This window comes from Pongo abelii, chromosome 7 (genome assembly GCF_028885655.2).
Source record: "Pongo abelii isolate AG06213 chromosome 7, NHGRI_mPonAbe1-v2.0_pri, whole genome shotgun sequence".
In the NCBI taxonomy this organism is placed as follows: Eukaryota; Metazoa; Chordata; class Mammalia; order Primates; family Hominidae; genus Pongo; species Pongo abelii.
In genome coordinates, this window is record NC_071992.2 from 89,130,647 (window position 1) to 89,149,059 (window position 18,413).

Sequence of the window (18,413 nt, forward strand, 5' to 3'; positions counted from 1 at the left end):
GCCTGCCAACACCGTTACTCAGTTTTTGGGACCTTCTTTCTCATTCCACGCCCCGCTTCCCACCCCCCGCGTTTCCTATGGTAAGATATACAGGCACCTTTCCAGGAAGGCTGAAACAGCTAAATAAAGTTCACCTTCTACTGTTTTCCAGGAGTGTGGCATGAAGAGAATGTATGTACGACCAAGACAACATTACAAGTTGCTCAACGAGGCACTTTGTGTGCTCAAAAAATAGATAACAGGCTATCTAGAGTTTGTTGAACTAACTGAGGACTTACCAGAAAGGCTTTTTTTTTTTTTTTTAATTTAGTTGATTTGGTAGATAAAAGACATTGGTTTTTTATAATTAATTGCAATAATCAAGGAGATTGTCTTGGATAAATTTTTCAAAGCCTTTACAGAAATCAGAACAAAGATTTTTTGGCTGTAATGGTAGCTCGAAGTAGAGTTTGGTGGGGAGGACAGGCATGGAGGTGCAGATGAGGAGGCTGTAGGCCCCTTTTCTTTTATCTTCTCTTTTCTTTCCTTCTTTTTTATTGAGAGGGTGTCTCGCTCTGTCTCCCAGGCTGGAGTGCAGTGGCGCAATCTCGGCTCACTGCAGCCTCCACCTCCCAGGCCCAAGCAATTCTCGTGCCTCAGCCCCCTGAGTAGCTGGGATTACGGGTGTGCTCCACCACGCCGGGCGATTTTTTTCTGTGTTTTTAGTGAAGACGGGGTTTCACCATGTTGGCCAGGCTGGTCTCAAACTCCTGACCACAAGTGATCCGCCCACCTTGGCCTCCCAAAGTGCTGGGATTACAGCCGTGAGCCACTGCGAGCGGCCTAAAAACATCCTTAAAATCATTCTAAAATCCCATTAGTTTATATTTAACAAATGTCTCCAACTTACTGGAACTGGAAAATCCATGTAACATAAATAACAATTCTATGTAAACCTGTGGTACAGAGTTTTCAGAATATAATCGCATTTTATCTATTTAGAAATTTTGAGAAATAGATCAAACAAATGTTTTTATTTTCATTTACTTACAGTATTTGTAGGGGGAACAGCTTTACAGAAGATAAAAAATTTGAGTTCTCTCAATATAGTTAAGAAAAACATTTTTATATGAAGATTTTAAATATATCAGCAAAATAGTAGAGTGAATATTGATTGTGAGTGAATTACCCTAAACAGAAGAGTTTTTAAAATGTAAATAGGCCAGGTGTGGTAGCTCAGGTTCATCTGACACTTTGGGAGGCCCCGATGGGAGGATCCCTTGATTCCAGGAGCTCAAGACCAGCCTGAGCAACAAAAGGAGACCCTGTATCCACTAAAAATACAAAAATTAGCTGGGCGTGGTGATGTGGCCTGTAGTCCCAGTTACCTGGGAGGCTGAAGTGAGAGGAACACTTGAGCCTGGGAGGTCAAGGCTGCAGTGAGCTATGATGGTGCCACTCACTCCAGCCTGGGCGACAGAGCAAGACCCTGTCTCAAAAACAAAATAAAAGATGGGCACAGTGGCTCACCCTTGTAATTCCAGCACTTTGGGAGGCTGAGGTGGGCGGATAGCTTGAGCCTCAGGAGTTTGAGACCAACCTGGGCTATATGGTGAAACTCCATCTCTACTATTAAAACAAATATTAAAATAAAAAAACAAAATGTAAGTAGAAGCTAACTTTTTATAAAATAAAGTTATCTTTATATAGGTATTATCATTATCTCCTTCTGAATACTCCCCCCAATAGACAGTATTTGGAGTTGCCAACATGATCATATTGTTCTATTGATTTATTTTTATTTTTATTTTTATTTTTGAGACAGGGTCTAGCTGTGTCACCCAGTGCAGTGGTGCAATCAGGGCTCACTGCAGCCTCAACCTCTTGGGCTCAAGTGATCCTTCCACCTCAGCCTCCCAAGTAGCTGGGACTACAGGCAGGTGCCACCATGCCCAGCTAATTTAAAAATTTTTTGTAGAGACAGGGTCTCACTTTGTTGCCCAGGCTGGTCTCAAACTCCTGGAATCAAGGGATCCTCTCACCTGGGCCTCCATGTAGTATTGGAATTGCAGGCATGAGCTCCCGCCCCTGGCCACACATTATTTTAGACTATGAATTTGTTCCTCTCCGGTGCAAATAACATGTCAAATCAAAAACATGTATAGTTCTGCAGTGGTAAACAAAAATGTGTCTCTATTACTAAGATGCTCATCCTTCAAGACTGAGCTAAATGTGAAGCCAGTCTGAAGACATTCTGAGGCAAAATTAATCATGTTCTTGTTTGTACTTCTGTGGCATTTGTTTGTTCTTTTTTTTGAGACATGCTGTCACTTTGTGGTCCAGGCTGGAGTGCAGTAGTGTGGTCTTGGCTCACTGAAGCCTCGACTTTGGGTTCAAGCAGTCCTACCATATCCGCCTCCTGGGTAGGTGGGACCACAGACACACACTTACCATGTGTGGCTTATTTTTGTTTTAGGTTGGTTTTTTTTTTTTTTTGTAGAGATGGGGTCTCCCTGTATTGCTCAGGCTGGTCTCAAACTCCTGGCCTCAAGAGATCTTCCTGCCTAAACCTCCCAAAGCGCTGGGATTTCAGGTGCAAGCCACCACGGCTGGCCACATTTTGTATATTGCGGTGTCTCAATTATATTACATTGTATTCTAGCCAATTTTCAGGTGATTTCCTCCACTGTTTAAGCACTGTGGATTCCCAGTTTAATCTAGTATTTTGTATCCTCTGCTCCTAGCTCAGTCCTGGCAATAGACTCAGTACCTCTTTAACAAGTAATGAATCAATGTGTATATGGATGTGAATGATTTCCGAAGACAAATCTGATAACACCTATCAATATTACATGAACAAATTCCATTTATTTTCCTCCAACCCGATGATTCAATTAAGTTATCATTCATTTTTGTTCAAATCGTATATTCTTCCTTCTGTGCCAACAGGCTAGAATCATTTTCCGCAAAGGAAACAGTTTTTAGTGATGTCGTCCACGAGAAAAAAAAAGATTTAACCCTGGCTTCTGGGCTTTGTCATTCTCGTACAGCCCTCTGCCCCTCCACACTGTTATAAAGAAGGTAAAATTCTAGGAAGGAGGAGCCGCTCAGCCAAGGACAGAGCGGCGGCCTCTCAGCTCAGCTGGCTGATAACGCGCGCGGCCGGGAAGGCGGCAGGCGGGCGGCAGATTCTGCGCACGCGCGGGCAGCCGAGCTGCCCGTCAGGCGTCCCGAGCTGGGCATGCGCCACTTGTGCCGTAGTCGGGTGGGAAGCCGTGTCTCGCAGTCGTGAGCTCCTGCAGCTGGGGCGCCCGCAGCCGCTCGTCACCCGCGGGATGCTGTTTCTGGCGTTGGGCCGCCCGTGGGCGGTCGAACCTTCCCTCTGCGGAAGGAGGACTGCATTGTGTGCGGCCGCCGCGCTCCGAGGTCCCCGGGCCTCTGTCTCCCGAGCGTCCTCCTGCAGCGGGCCTTCGGGGCCGGTAGCCGCGTGGAGTACGGGGCCCTGGGGAGCCGCGCGCATTCTCCGGCGTCCGGGTCGAGCGCAGGTAGGGTGTCCGAGGTCTGGTGTCCCGAGTGAGGCGGGGAGGGCGGGCGTCGCCTCGGGCCTGGGGAGCCCCAGCAGCTCTTCGCGACCTCTCCCAGGTGTCCGTGGCTGGAGCGCGGGAGGAGCCCCCTCTGCGGGGCTTGCAAAAGTAGCAGGCCGAGGGCCCCGGGGTCCTCAGCCTCCGCGAGTCCAGGAGAACGGCTGGAAACTGCTTACTTTTATGGTGGTTCCAAATCCAGAGGGTTTGTGGTGACAACTATATGCAGTTCCTTTTCTGCCCTTGAGTAGAAGCTTAGAAGTGTTAATTTGCAAAAAATTGGATGCAGCACCTGGAAATAGAACCGAAAGAGCCAGGTTAACCTGACTTTGAGCTTGTTCTACTTTTATGAGGTGGCTGTACTTTTAAGAATTACTTTGGTTCCTAGGAAAAGGGGGATGCAGTTGTTAATTCTTTTATTTTGATCTGAATAAATTGTCTTCTAATTCTGCTCTGTAAAATATCAGGATTGGCAAACCTGGTTAAAATTTGGAAGAAATGCTTAAAATGGAAATTGGAATCTAATTACATTTCAGCATTGAGGAATTAGGCGTGCCTTTTACATTTTGAAGTGTATACACTGTGAAACTCATTTTCAGATGTTTGGGGAACTCTTCTGTTCCCTTGAAATTTGATGTAGGATTTCAAGTAAATTTTATTTCTTCTTTTTTGGAGGTGAAGTCTCGCTCAGTCACCCTGGCTGGAGTGCAGTGACATGATCTTGGCTCACTGCAACCTCCGCCTTCCGGGTTCAAGTGATTCACCTGCCTCAGCCTCCCCAGTAGTTGGGATTACAGGCGCGCTCCACCACACCCTGGCTGATTTTTTTGTATTTTTAGTAGAGACGGGGTTTCACCGTGTTGGCCAGGCTGGTCTTAAACCCCTGACCTCAAATGATCCTCCTGCCTCGGCCTGTCAAAGGGTTGGGATTACAGGCGTGAGCCGCTGTGCCCAGCCAAATTTTATTTCTTGTCAAGAAATAAGAGGACCAGGGGATACACGGTATTTACAAGGTCTTTAGAGAAAGAATTGATCTCTTTAATACTATCATATAAATATTTTAGAAGTATTTGTAAAAGGCCTGGACTTTAAATATAATCTGAGTTTGCGGAGTATTTTACTTAAATTATTTTAGTAAAATTAAATTTTATTTCTTAGAGATGGGGTCTTGCCATGTTGCCCAGGCTGGCCTTAAACTCCTGGGCTCAAGTGATCCACCTCAGCCTCCCCAGTAGCTGGGGCTATAGACATGTTCCATTACACCAGCTAAATGTGTTTATTTTTTGAAAAGGTGTTGCATTTAAATAGAATGGAAATGATGTCCTCATTAACAGTGGAGTAGAAGAAACTGTTACTATTTTTACTTGTTCAAGGTCACACTAGACCTAGAAACCTGAGAGCTGGGATGCAAAGCTAACAAACTCCAACTCTGCAGTTTTCTACTTGTGACTAGAATTAAGGCAAGCCATTCTATCAGCCAATTGATTTCTTTAACTCTGTACATTATTTGGGAGAATTCCTTATGTCACCTCATGTGACAAGTTCTCTTCATTACAATTTTATTTTATTTTTTTGAGATGGAGTCGCGCTCTGTTGCTCAGGTTGGAGTACAGTGGTGTGATCTCGGACCACTGCAACCTCCGCCTCCCAGGTTCAAGCGATTCTCCTGCCTCAGCCTCCAGAGTAGCTGGATTACAGGCGCCAGACACCATGCCTGGCTAATTGTTTGCATTTTTAGTAGAGACGGGGTTTCACCATGTTGGCCAGACTGGTTTTGAACTCCTGACCTCAAGTGATCCGCCCACCTTGGCCTCCCAAAGTGCTGGGATTACAGGCATGAGCCACTGCACCTGCATTACAGTTTTAAAAATAAACTTAAGCTGGGCATGGTGGCTCATGCCTGTAATCCCAGCACTTTGGGAGGCCAAGGTGGCAGATCACTTGAGGTCAGGAGTTCAAGACCAGTATGGCTAACATGGTGAAACCCTGTCTCTACTAAAAATACAGAAATTAGCCGGGTGTGGTGGTGGGCGCCTGTAATCCCAGCTACTCAGGAGACTGAGGCAGGAGAATTGCTTGAACCCGGGAAGCAGAGGTTGCAGTGGTGAGCTGAGATCGCACCACTGCCCTCCAGTCTGGGAGACAAAGCAAGACTCTGTCTCAAAAAAAAAAACTTAAAAAAATTTAAGAAGGTTGGTCGACCATAATGATCCCTGTTTCAATAGATCCCTGTTTATTGGGAAGGATATGTTCGATGCTTACATACGCCATCTGGCAAATCAGAAGATGGAAGGCTAATTTATACTGGCAATATGGCCCGAGCAGTGTTTGGTAAGTAATTGGAGGTGGGGGTACTTACTTTGTTTTTTTCTCTTTTAATTGTAAAAATATCCTTACCATATCTTACTTGTTGTTATGGCATCCCTTAATTACAAGACATGAGGAAAATTAGATTTTCATTTTTTTTCTTGAGGTGTGTTGATAAGATGTAGAGACCTTTGCATTTTTAGATTTTTATTTGAGACAGAGTCTCACTCTGTTGTCCAGGCTGGAGTGCAGTGGCATGATCTTGGTTCACCATACTCTTCGCCTCCCATGTTCAAGCGATTCTCCTGGCTCAGCCTCCTGAGTAGCTGGGATTACAGGTATGCACCACCACACTTGGCGAATTTTTGTATTTTTAGTAGAGACAGGGTTTCACCGTGTTGGTCAGGCTGGTCTTGAACTCCTCACTTCAAGTAACCCACCCACCTCGGCCTCCCAAAGTATTGGGATTACAGGCGTGAGCCACCACGCCCGGCCTCTATTACGTTTTAATATTTGGAAGGGGTAACTTCCTCTCATTGCTTTATTTATTTTTTTATTTTTTGCTGCTTTTGTTTTTTCAAATAAACTTTATAATCAACTTGTTTAGGATCTCATCTTTATTTTCCAAACAGATGGTATTTTTTATTAGGATCATATTAAAATTATAAATTAAAGGTAAGGTAAATTTATATTTTAAGTCATTTTTTATTGTGGTTAGATAAACATAAAATTTTTCACTTTAATCATTTTGAAGTATACAGTTTAGAAGCCATTTTTCAAAAATAATTTTTATTTTTTAGAGACAGGGTCTCTGTCATCTAGGCTGGAGTGCAGTGGTGTGGTCATATTTCACTGCAGCCTCAAACTTGTGGGCTCGAGTGATCCTCCCACCTCAGCCTCCCAAATAGCTAGGACTACAGACATGTGCCACTACACCTGGCTGATTTTTTTTTTTTAAGCTAGTCAAATTTAGCAGTGGGGACATTGTATACCAACTTTAGTGATGCCAGTGTTAAGTTCTGATAACTCATTACCATCAGACCAACCTTGGCTAATTTAAAAAAATTTTTTTGTAGAGACAGGTCTTCCTATGGTGCCTAGGCTGGTCTCAAACTGGTCTCAAGCAGTCCTTCTGCCTACACCTTCCAAAGTACTGAGATTACAGGCATGAGCCACTGCACTCCACTAGAAGTCATTTATTTTTAATCTTTCTAAGGTAATAGGTAAAAGTGGTATCTTAGTGTTTTTTTTGTATTTTTTATTATTTATTTATTGAGATGGAGTTTCGCTCTTGTTGCCCAGGCTGGAGTGCAGTGACACAATCTGGGCTCACTGCAACCTCCACCTCCCAGGTTCAAGCAATTCTCCTGCCTCAGCACCCCCAGTAGCTGGGATTATAGGTGCATGCCACCAAGCCTGGCTAATTTTTGTATTTTTAGTAGAGACAGGATTTCGCCATGTTGGCCAGGCTGCTTATCTCATTGTTTTAACTTGAATGTCTTTCCTTACTAAAGAAGTTGAATACCTTTTCCATATGTTTCTCTTTTTGAGATGGAGTCTCACTTTGTCTCCCCAGCTGGAGTGCAGTGTGCAGTCTTGGCTCACTGCAGCCTCTACTTCCTGGGTTCAAGGATTCTCCTGCCTCAGCCTCCTGAATAGCTGGAACTACAGGCACGTGCCACCATGCCCAGCTGATTTTTGTATTGTTAGTAGAGATGGAGTTTCACTATGTTCGCCAGGCTGGTCTCGAACTCCTAACCTCAAATGACCCACCCGCCTCAGCCTCCCAAAGTGCTGGGATTACAGGCATGAGCCAATGCGCCTGGCCGTCCTATATGTTTTTTAACCACTGGTTTTATTTCTCTGGTGATTTGCTGTTTTAATCCTGGGCACTTAGCCTGATAGAATTTCCCATGTTTGAATATTTTATGTTAGATATACTGGAGTGCTTGTTAATAGAGAGTTTTGTTTGATAATCTGCTATCTGAATCAACTTTTATAGTACAGTATTAGTAAGGATCTTTAAGTAATATTAACTACTTTATTGTGGAACTGAGGTAGGGCCACTTAAACCCTAAAGCAGATTCCCTGCCTGGAGAGGGAGTGCATTCTAATGGTCAGTGGCAGGGACATTGAGATCAAAATATGTAAAGTCCTTAAAACAGAGCTTGGAATATAATAAGCACTGTATTTATGGTTTGATTTTGTTGTCTTGAGCTGATACAGTAAGAAGAAAAATGGAAGAATTAGTGGGATAGATTGATTCTTTTATAAAATTTAAAAGTATTGATCCTCTCTCTTTTTTTCCCATTTAGGTGTGAAATGTTTCTCTTATTCTACGAGTCTGATTGGCCTTACATTTCTGCCATACTTTTTTACACAAAATAATGCTATTTTTGAAAGTATGCCTCTGCCTGTTCAAATCATATTTTATGGCATCATGGGAAGCTTTACGGTGATCACCCCAGTGCTGCTTCACTTCATTACAAAAGGCTATGTCATTCGATTGTACCATGAGGCCACAACAGACACTTATAAAGCCATTACCTACAATGCTATGCTTGCAGAAACGAGTACAGTGTTTCACCAGAATGATGTGAAGATTCCAGATGCTAAACATGTGTTTACCACATTTTATGCTAAAACAAAATCACTGTTAGTTAATCCAGTGCTCTTTCCAAACCGCGAAGACTATATCCATCTAATGGGTTATGACAAAGAAGAATTTATTTTGTATATGGAAGAAGCCAGTGAAGAGAAACGGCATAAAGATGAGAAATGAGCCTATTTTTTAGTGTTCGTGCTTAAATGTGATTTACGTTTTAATGTATAATAATAAAATTGCCTTTTGCATTCTGTTAGTGACTGATTGTTAAAAATAATTTGAAATTATCAAAGCTTTTAATTTCCAGAGAATGATGTTTGTTTATGATAAAACAAGCTATGTTTGAAAACCAAAATGTAGTATCTGCCATTTGTGTTTTAGAAAAAGGTATGTGAATAAATATGTTCATGCTAGTATAAGAGTTCTGTGTTACTGTGGTTGACTCTGAACTGGGGATCTGATGTGAGTAGCAAATGGGAGAGTTGCTTTATTCTTTGTGTATGGATTTTTCTAAGTGTATAAATATTTTCTGCCATTAAAAGACATTTTCTCTTTGAGGAAGACACAGTCATAGGTGGTGCGGAGCTGTGGTCCACCTGCTCCTGCTCCTGACTCACTGCTGTTTGCTCTTGCCTAAGGAACAAGTCTGTCAGGAAGCTGGCTGGGAAGGCTTGCAGCAGCCATGGCTTTTAAAGATACCAGAAAAACACCCGTGGAGTCAGAGGTGGCAATTCACCGAATTCATATCACTCTAACGAGCTGCAACGTAAAATCCCTGGATAAGGTGTGTGCTGACTTGATCTGAGGAGCAAAGGAAAGAATCAGTGAAAGGACCAGTTTGAATGCCTACCAAGACTTTGAGAATCACTACAAGAAAAACTTATGGTGAAGGTTCTAAGACATGGGATCGTTTCCAGATGAGAATCCACAAGCGACTCATTGACTTGCACAGTCCTCAGATAGTTAAGCAGATTACTTCCATCAGTATTGAGCCAGGAGTTGAGATGGAAGTTGCCATTGCAAATGCTTAAGTCGACTGTTTTCATAAATTGATTACCAGTTGTTAAAAAATTTTTTAAAAACCCCAAAATTTCAAGAAATTCACAAATTATGGGAGCAGTTTTAAGTCTTCTTTGGTTCAGAACACAGGTTTTTGCCTAACCCCTGGCATGATTGCCCGTAAGAACATTCATGTACAGTTGAACTGGTGGTTAGCTATAAGGGAAATGGTAAGTAGTGTTGTCTTCAGTAGTCTTAATTTGTTTCTCCAACTGTGCACTCCTCCCTTGGTGGCACCCTATGGGTGTAGGAAAACCACTGTTATTAAACAGGTGAAAAATACCTTGTGTAAAATTGCTGTCTCTATGCTAGCTTTGTCAAGAATATCCATTGTAAGATTTTTACCTCTATTGTAAAATGGAGATTGACTCTTGCCAAGGATTTTTAGCCAGGAACAAGATGCCTCAAACCACACTATTTAGATCAGTCGATATTTACTAAGTGCCCAGTACTGTGCTAGTTACTAAGATCACAGTTAAGAACGAAACACCCCGTCTGTCTTTATGGAGCTACCTAACATTGTCTATGGCCACCATGATAGTAAATTTAAACTTTATGGTGTACATGTGTATGAGGGAGGTTGATGGGGAAGCAGCAGGAATATCTGTTCAAAGAGATCATTCAACTCCCAGGCTGCTCAAAACTTATTCATAGGAGATAAGACAGAAAAGCTGTTTCTGAGACCTAGAGCCTGCCCTCTGCTTGGATTGTCCAGCTCACCAGACTGAGAATTCCCACCACCATTCCTCTGTGCCATCTTCTGCTCGAGGTGGGTTTTTGCCTGCTTGCTCCTCTGTCCTTTGTCCCCTAGATGTATCCTAGCAGTGAATGAGAGATGTCTTTCTTTTTTTTTTCATAGCAACCTAGTAGATAAGGGAAGCTTGTGCAGCCTGCAGCCCAGGACAGCTTTGAATGTGGCCCAACACAAATTCGTAAACTTACATTTTATTTTTGAGATTTTTTTTTTTTTTAAGCTCATCACTATCATTAGTATATTTTATGTGTGGCCCAAGACAGTTCTTCCAACGTGGCCCAGGGAAGCCAAAAGATTGGACACCCCTAAGATAAGAGATATCTTTCTGTAAAAAGTTACTCCATGATCAAATGTTTATTATGGATACATTAGAAAGTAGAAGGAAGAAAGAGGCTGGGTGTGGTGGCTCTTGCCTGTAATCCCAGCTACTTGGGGGGCTGAGGTGGGAGACTTGCTTGAACCTGGGAGATCAAGACTGCAGTGAGCTGGGATCACACCACTGCACTCCATCCAGGGTGACAGAGCAAAACTCCATCTCAAAAACAAAAAAGGAGAAAATCACTCCTAGTTTCCCCTAGAAAAAATAGCATTGTTTACATTTTAAAGATCTCTTCCAATATTACCTGTCTTCATAACTTGTTTTAAGTGCAATATATTTCTTTATGTTATAAATAAAGTTTCAGTGCTGCAAAAGAAATAGCACTCAAATATAAAATTTTATTTTTTTCTTCTCAGCAAGGCAGTTTACTTCTACAGAAGAGTGCACCCTCACAGATGGAGCAATGGTGAGTGCACACTTGGACAAGGGAGGAAAAGGGGGTCTTATTCCTGATGCACGTGGCCCCTGCTGCTCTGTTGTTCTCCCATTGGCTAGGGTTAGACCGCACAGGCTAAACTAATTCCGACTGGCTAATTTAAAGAGAGTGATAGGGTGAGTGGTTTGGCGGGAAAAATGGTTGTGGAGAATGAGCAGGTAATTGGAATGAGTCAGGGTGGAGCAGGTAATCAGAAAAGGTTGCTTTACGAGGAAGTTAAGTTTAAAAGTAGAAGGCAAAGAATTGAACATACATACTGATTCTTTGAAGAGAAATTTAGAACTCATATCTAACATTTACATGTTCTATATCCATGTGATCATTTTATCACTGTGCTCTCGGTCCTGCAGCTGTGAAGAGGATGCCCTGCAGACTCACTGCCCACTGGCGCCCTCCCCTGCATCCCTGTGACCCCCGAGGCAAAGATGGCCTCAGGAGTGCAAGTAGCTGATGAAGTATGTCGCATTTTTTATGACATGAAAGTTCGTAATTGCTCTACACCAGAAGAAATCAAGAAAAGAAAGAAGGCTGTCATTTTTTGTCTCAGTGCAGACAAAAAGTGCATCGTTGTAGAAGAAGGCAAAGAGATCTTGGTTGGAGATGTTGGTGTAACCATAACTGGTCCTTCCAAGCATTTTGTGGGAATGCTTCCTGAAAAAGATTATCGCTATGCTTTGTACGATGCAAGCTTTGAAACAAAAGAATCCAGAACAGAAGAGTTGGGTTTTTTTTTTGTAGGCATGAGAACTAGCACCTCTGAAAAGTAAAATGATCTGTGCAACATCCAAGGATGCAATTAAAAAGAAATTTCAAGGCATTTTATCACTGTGTAGTGGAGTGAAAAACTTGTTTTTATTGGTTGATATCAGAATAATTCTTCAGAAGACAACTTGGTAGTCTAGGGGAAAAATATGCTTACACTAAGTGGGAAAGGTGACATCTCAAGGGCATGATCTGGAGTGAGAAACTAGGACAGAGAAAGGATCAGCATGCATAGGATAATAGGATGATTCATCACTGAAATAATCAGCGGAACCAACTCAGGCCAAGGTTAGGAGGAGAAACATAGGCACCTCCCTCATGCCACTTTGCTACTCTACCCCAGGCAGAGTAATCTCAGGAAGACTGGGAAGGTAATGAATCTCTCACTGTCTAGCGAAGGTGAATCACTTATTTGCATCACAAAAGTCACCAATTTGCGTGTGAAAAGGCAGGGTGATCCTAGCTGACATCTGGGTTACATCAGGTAATAACCCCGTTAACAATAAAATATTGCAATCCTTTTCTCTAATGTAGATTTCACTGTACTGAAAGGCTTTTGGAAGCAAAAGTAACAAGATGGCCATTAGATATGAATGACAGTCTTAGCTTGAATGTATTTGTAAAAATTTTATTCTGATTCTTTTAGAACACCTTGAACTTGCTTTTATTTTTATTGAGAATTTCAAACACAAAAGAGTACAGTGAACCTGCCTGACTCTATCATCCAGATTCAACAATGACCAATTTATAGTCACTATTGTTTCATCTAGACCCTAATCATTTGCCCTCTACTTTTTGGGGAAAGCAAATTCCAGTCATAATAATATTTCTTTCTTAAATATTTACTTTTGTAACTCTACAAGATGAGGACTTCTTTAAAAAATGTAGCCACAATACAATGATCAGATCTACAAAAACAAAACAACCCCACAGCCCTAATGTCATCAATCTATCAGTCTGTTTAAATTTCCAATTGCTTCATAATTTTTCCCACATTTGGTTTGATTTAGGATTCAAATAATCAGAACAGAATGAAGAGTTGGTTAAAAAAAATATATATATATACATGTATATATATATCTCCAAATAAGTTTCATACCTTACACACACCAATTGTTTAAATGGTTTTCAAGGCTATTCTAAAAGACATTTAGAAGACATTTAGATGTTGAGTCCACCCCCTAGACTCAAGCAATCCTCCCACCTCAAGCCTCGAGGGTATTTGGGACTACAGGCGTGTGCCACCATACCTGGCTAATCTTTGTATTTTTTTGTAGAGACAGGGTTTTACCATGTTGCCCAGGCTGATCTTGAACTCCTGGTTTCAAGTGATCCACTCGTCTCGGCCTCCTAAAGTATTGGGATTACAGATGTGAGCCACTGCATCTGGCCAGGCCTTTCCATTTTCATTTTTTTTTTCCCTTGCAAATTATCTGTTGAAGAAATAGTTGTTTGTCACTTAGATCTTCTCATGGTCTAGATTTTCTACTTGTATCCCTGAGCTGTATTTTAACATGTTTCTCTGTCTTCTATACTTCCTATAAATAGGTAAGTAGATCTTAAAACTTCATCAGAGTGAGGTTTGATTATTTTGGACAAAACTACTTTTATAGATGATCACATTTGTTATCTTGCTGCATAATGAATTACCCCTGAAACTTATAGGCTTAAAGCCACAATAAACATCTCTAACACTGCACAGTGTCTGTAGGTCTGGAAATGAGGAGTGGCCTAGCTGAGTGGTTTTGGCTTTAGCTCTCTCAGGAGGTAGCTGGTGCTGCTGTCATCTGAAGGCTGGACTGGGGCATGAGGAACCCCCACTTCCAAGATGGCTCACTTACATGACTGACAGTGTGGTACTAGCTCTTTGGCAGGAGGCCTCTGCTTCTCACCACATGGATCTCTCTTTAGCACTGTTTGTTTCTCCCAGAGTAAGTGATCCAAGAGAGTAAGGTTATACAATGTGTTGTGTGACCTACGTGAAATTTGCACACTGTCATTGCACAATACTTTATTGGTTACACAGTCAGCCTTATTTGATGTTGGAGGGGATTCAGAAGGACATGTACACCAGGAGGCAAGGCTCATTGGGAGCTATTTGGAGGCCAGTCACCATAGTGTTCTCCCATTAAAACGTACGTAATATTGTTTTGTCTCTTTGTGATGGTAGCAACCATTGATGCTCAATGCCTAAGTCCACCAATTCATTAGATGTTGAAAAATGGTTATATTCTATTATTCCCTTTTCACTTATTAACTGAAATACTTCTAAAAATAGAGCTAAAAGCACAAGAAGACAAGAGAAATTTGCCCCTCTCTGCTATTTGGTAACCGAGCAGTTCAGTTTGTATAGAAAAGTCAGTATAAATGCTTGATTCTGTCCTTTTATTTGCCAGTTTTAAAAATAGATTTGGTTTCCTAGCATCATCTATTGATAAGTAGACTTAAAAAATATGTTATGAGGCGGGGCACGGTGGTTCACGCCTGTAATCCCACCACTTTGGGAGGCTGAGGGGAGGATTGCTTAAGGCCACAAGTTCGCGACTGGCCCTGGCAACACAGTGAAACCCTGTCTCTAAGAAAAAATTTAAAAAATTAGCTGGGTATAGGGATATATGCCTGTAGTCCCAGCTACTTGGAGGCTCAGGAGGGAGGATCGCTTGAGCTTAGGAGTTTAAGGTTGCAGTGAGCTGTGATCATGCCACTGCCCTCCAGCCTGGGTGAAAGAGGTAGATCCTGTCTCACAAAAACGATAAATAAATATAATGTTATGAGCTTATGGATTTAAATATATTAAAGTATTTCAACTTATTGCAGTTACTATCTTATTAATGTTAATATAGTTATATAGATAGGCTAAATAATGGCACAAAATGTTCATCTTCTAATCACTGGAAGCTGTGAATATTACCTTACATGGCAAAAGGAATTTTGCAGATGTGATTAAATTGAGGATTTTAATTTGGATTGTGCTGAATTACCCAGCTGGGTCCATTATAATCACTGGGGTCCCTATAAGAAGGAGGCATGAAATCAGAGCAGAAGGTGAGGAAATGGGCTGGGTGCAGTGGCTAAGGCCTGTAATCCCAGCACTTTGGGAGGAGGAGGCAGGTGGATCACAAGGTCAGGAGTTCAAGACCAGCCTGACCAATATGGTGAAACCCCGTCTCTACTAAAAATACAAAAAGTAGCTGGGCGTGGTGGTGCGTACCTGTAGTCCCAGCTACTCAGGAGGCTGAGGCAGGAGAATCACTTGAACCCGGGAGGCAGAGGTTGCAGTGAGCTGAGATTGCATCACTGCACTCCAGGCTTGGTGACAGAGGGAGACTCCATCTCAAAAAAAAAAAAAAAAAAGGAAGAGATGATGGGATGATGGAAGCAGAGATTGCAGAGATTGAAGCAATGCATTTTGAAGATGGAGAAATACAAGGATTGTAGCTCCAAAAGCTGAAAAAAGCAAGAAAACAGATTCTTCCCCTTAGTCTCCAGAAGGAACCACCTCTATTGACACCTTGACTGTAGTACAGTGAAACTGATTTCAGACTTCAGACCTCCAGAACTGTAAGAGAATACATTTACGGTTTTTTGTTTGTTTTTTGAGATGGAGTCTTGTGTCGTCCAGACTGGAGTGTGGTGGTGCAATCTCGGTTCACTACAACCTCCGCCTCCTGGGTTCAAGCAATTCTCCTGCCTCAGCCTCCAGAGTAGCTGGGATTATAGATGCCAACCACCATGCTTGGCTCATTTCTTGTATTTTTAGTAGAGACGGGGTTTCACCATGTTGGCCAGGTTGGTCTCGAACTCCTGACCTCAGGTGATCCGCCCGCTTTGGCCTCCCAAAGTGCTGGGATTACAGGCATGAGCCACTGTGCCCAGCCTATGTTGTTTTAAGCCACAAAATCTTTTGGCAATTTGTTACAGCCATTATAGGAAACTAGAAACACCTATCTTTGATCAGTGGAACCATCTTCAAATTGGTTATCTAATATAACAAAGTGTTTTAGGCTCATTTTGTACATTTTCTACCCCAGACTCCAAGGAGTCCTGGTTGCTTATAGTGGGAAATGGTATTTTGAGACCACTAAGGGTATTCATGGGTTTTTGTCTTGTTTTTCCATCTTTTAAATTTATTTTAAAATTGTGTTTTTTAAAGAATTTACCATCTTACCCAGTTTTAAGCATAGAGTTCAGTGGTGTTAACTATATTCACCTTGTTGTGCAACAGATCTCTAGAACTCTTTCATCTTCTCAGCCTGAGACTCTATGCCCATTGAACAACTCCCCATTTCCCCCTCCTCCCTTGGACTTTTGCCTTTTTGAAAATGGCAGGGCCAAGAGCCATGGCTCAAACCTGTGGTCCCAGCTGAGCCCAGGAATTTGAGGCTGCAGTGTGTTATAATCACACCTAAGAATAGCCACTGCACCCCAGCATGGGCAACACAGTGAGACTTTGTCTCTAAAAAAATGGAAAGAAGCACACTTCTGTTGTAAAATATTTTTATCAACATATGATTATTTTCTTCTTAAGTGTGCAGATTTTTAGGCCAAAACTCCATGCCATTTTTGGCTACTAACCCTAAACTATATCCTATAAGGGATTTCAAGTAGCAAAATATCTAAAGGAATAGCTGTCTTTCTAAAATGGAGTGAGAGTTTTGAAATGAAATACATGCCATAACAAAATGATGACATTTCATTATTAGGACTCAAAATGTTCTCTTTAGCTCTAGCTTGTTGTAGGTGAATGCATTATTAAGACTGGTGGAGTCCCTGCCCACAGCACAGAATTACAGCTAGTGTCCCCTGTTTGAGGTCTTATCTGGCCCTGTTCTGTCCTGTAACTAAACCTGCTGCTGAAAAGAAATAGTTTCAATGAGACTGTTCACTTCAGATCTATAGGTGCAGCTCTCTGGGCCATGATAATTTGATTTGTTGTTGTTATTGTTGTTTTTTGAGATGGAGTCTCGCTCTGTCTCCCAGCCTGGAGTGCAGTGACATGATCTTGGCTCACTGCAACCTCCACCTCCTGGGTTCAAGCAATTCTCTTGCCTCAGCCTCCTGAGTAGCTGGGACTACAGGTACTTGCCACCATGCCTAGCTAATTTTTGTATTTTTAGTAGAGACAGGGTTTCACTACGTCGGCCAAGCTGGTTTCAAACTCCTGACCTCAGGTAATCCGCCCACCTTGGCCTCCCAAAGTGCTGGGATTTACAGAGGTGAGCCACTGCGCCTGGCCTGTTTGTTTGTTTTTGAGACCGAGTCTCACTCTGTCGCCCAGGCTGGAGTGTAGTGGCCCAATCTTGGCTCACTGCAACCTCTGCTTCCTGGGTTCAAGCGATTCTCCTGCCTCAGCATCCCGAGTAGCTGGGATTACAGGTGTGCACCACCATGCCTGGCTAATTTTTTTTTTTTTTTTTGAGACAGAGTCTCGCTGTCCCCCAGGCTGGAGTTCAGTGGCATAATCTTGGCTCACTGCAAGCTCCGCCTCCCGGGTTCTCACCATTCTCCTGCCTCAGCCTCCCCAGTAGCTGGGACTACAGGTGCCCGCCACCACGCCCGGCTAATTTTTTGTATTTTTAGTGGAGACGGGGTTTCACCATGTTAGCCAGGATGGTCTCGATCTCCTGATCTCATGATCCGCCCACCTCTGCCTCCCAAAGTGCTGGGATTACAGGCGTGAGCCACCGCGCCCGGCCTAATTTTTATATTTTTAGTAGAGATGGAATTTCACCATGTTGGCCAGGCTGGTCTTGAACTCCTGACCTCAAGTGATCCACCCGCCTTGGTATCCCAAAATGCTGGGATGACAGGCATGAGCCACCATGCCCAGCTGAGAATTTGTTTTATAAAGCAGGAGGCCCCATCCTCTGGGGGCCATGGACCAGTACCAGTCCATGGCCTATTAGGAATCTGGCTGTGGCTTGTTAGGAACTAGGCTGCACAGCTGGAGGTTAACAGCAGGTGAGCGAGCATTACCACCTGAGCTCCAGCTCCTGTCAGACCAGCAGCAGCATTAGATTCCCATGGGAGCAGGAACCTTGTTATGAAGTAAACAAGCGAGGGATCTAGGTTGTGTGCTCCTTACAAGAATCTAATGCCTGATGTTCTGAGGTGGAACAGTTTCACCTTGAAACCATCCCTCCCCATCCCCTCAGTCCGTGGAAAAATTGTCTTCCATGAAACTGGTCCCTGAGGCCAAAAATGTTGGGGACTGCTGGTATACAGAGCTGTGGGAAAGAAGAACAATGCAGAGGGAAAAGGAGTGCCTGTCTGTTGAGACTTTCAGGGGGACCTAGGGACTGGTTTTGTTACAGTTGACTGGGAATTGTCTTGTTTATTTTATTTTATTTTATTTTTCATTAAAAAAATTTTTTTGAAATGGAGTCTTGCTCTGTTGCCCAGGCTGGAGTGCAGTGGTGCCATCTTGGCTCACTGCAACCTCTGCCTCCCAGATACAAGTGATTCTCCTGCCTTAGCCTCCTGAATAGCTGGGATTACATGCATGCACCACCACACCTGGCTAATTTTTGTATTTTTAGTAGAGATGTGTT

General features: G+C 42.7%; 1 protein-coding gene and 1 pseudogene across 1 annotated transcript; both read left to right on the forward strand.

The window, feature by feature from the left end:
- The first annotated feature begins 3,132 nt into the window (after window positions 1-3,132).
- On the forward strand, window positions 3,133-8,891 carry TMEM70 (transmembrane protein 70). The gene is made up of 3 exons (XM_002819182.6): window positions 3,133-3,524; window positions 5,786-5,891; window positions 8,183-8,891. The coding sequence occupies exons 1-3, from the start codon at window positions 3,315-3,317 to the stop codon at window positions 8,647-8,649; spliced, it is 783 nt and encodes a 260-aa protein (XP_002819228.2). The 5' UTR covers window positions 3,133-3,314; the 3' UTR covers window positions 8,650-8,891.
- A 130-nt stretch (window positions 8,892-9,021) lies between these two features.
- On the forward strand, window positions 9,022-11,922 carry LOC112134611 (small ribosomal subunit protein uS10-like; annotated as a pseudogene).
- Window positions 11,923-18,413: the final 6,491 nt, after the last annotated feature.

Excerpts from the sequence above, each read along its gene's own strand:
- TMEM70 (XM_002819182.6), top strand. The coding sequence starts at position 3,315 with ATGCTGTTTCTGGCGTTGGGCCGCCCGTGGGCGGTCGAACCTTCCCTC. Across the intron at positions 3,525-5,785 it reads GGCGTCCGGGTCGAGCGCAG|ATCCCTGTTTATTGGGAAGG; the intron begins GTAGGGTGTCCG and ends CTGTTTCAATAG. Across the intron at positions 5,892-8,182 it reads TATGGCCCGAGCAGTGTTTG|GTGTGAAATGTTTCTCTTAT; the intron begins GTAAGTAATTGG and ends TTTCCCATTTAG.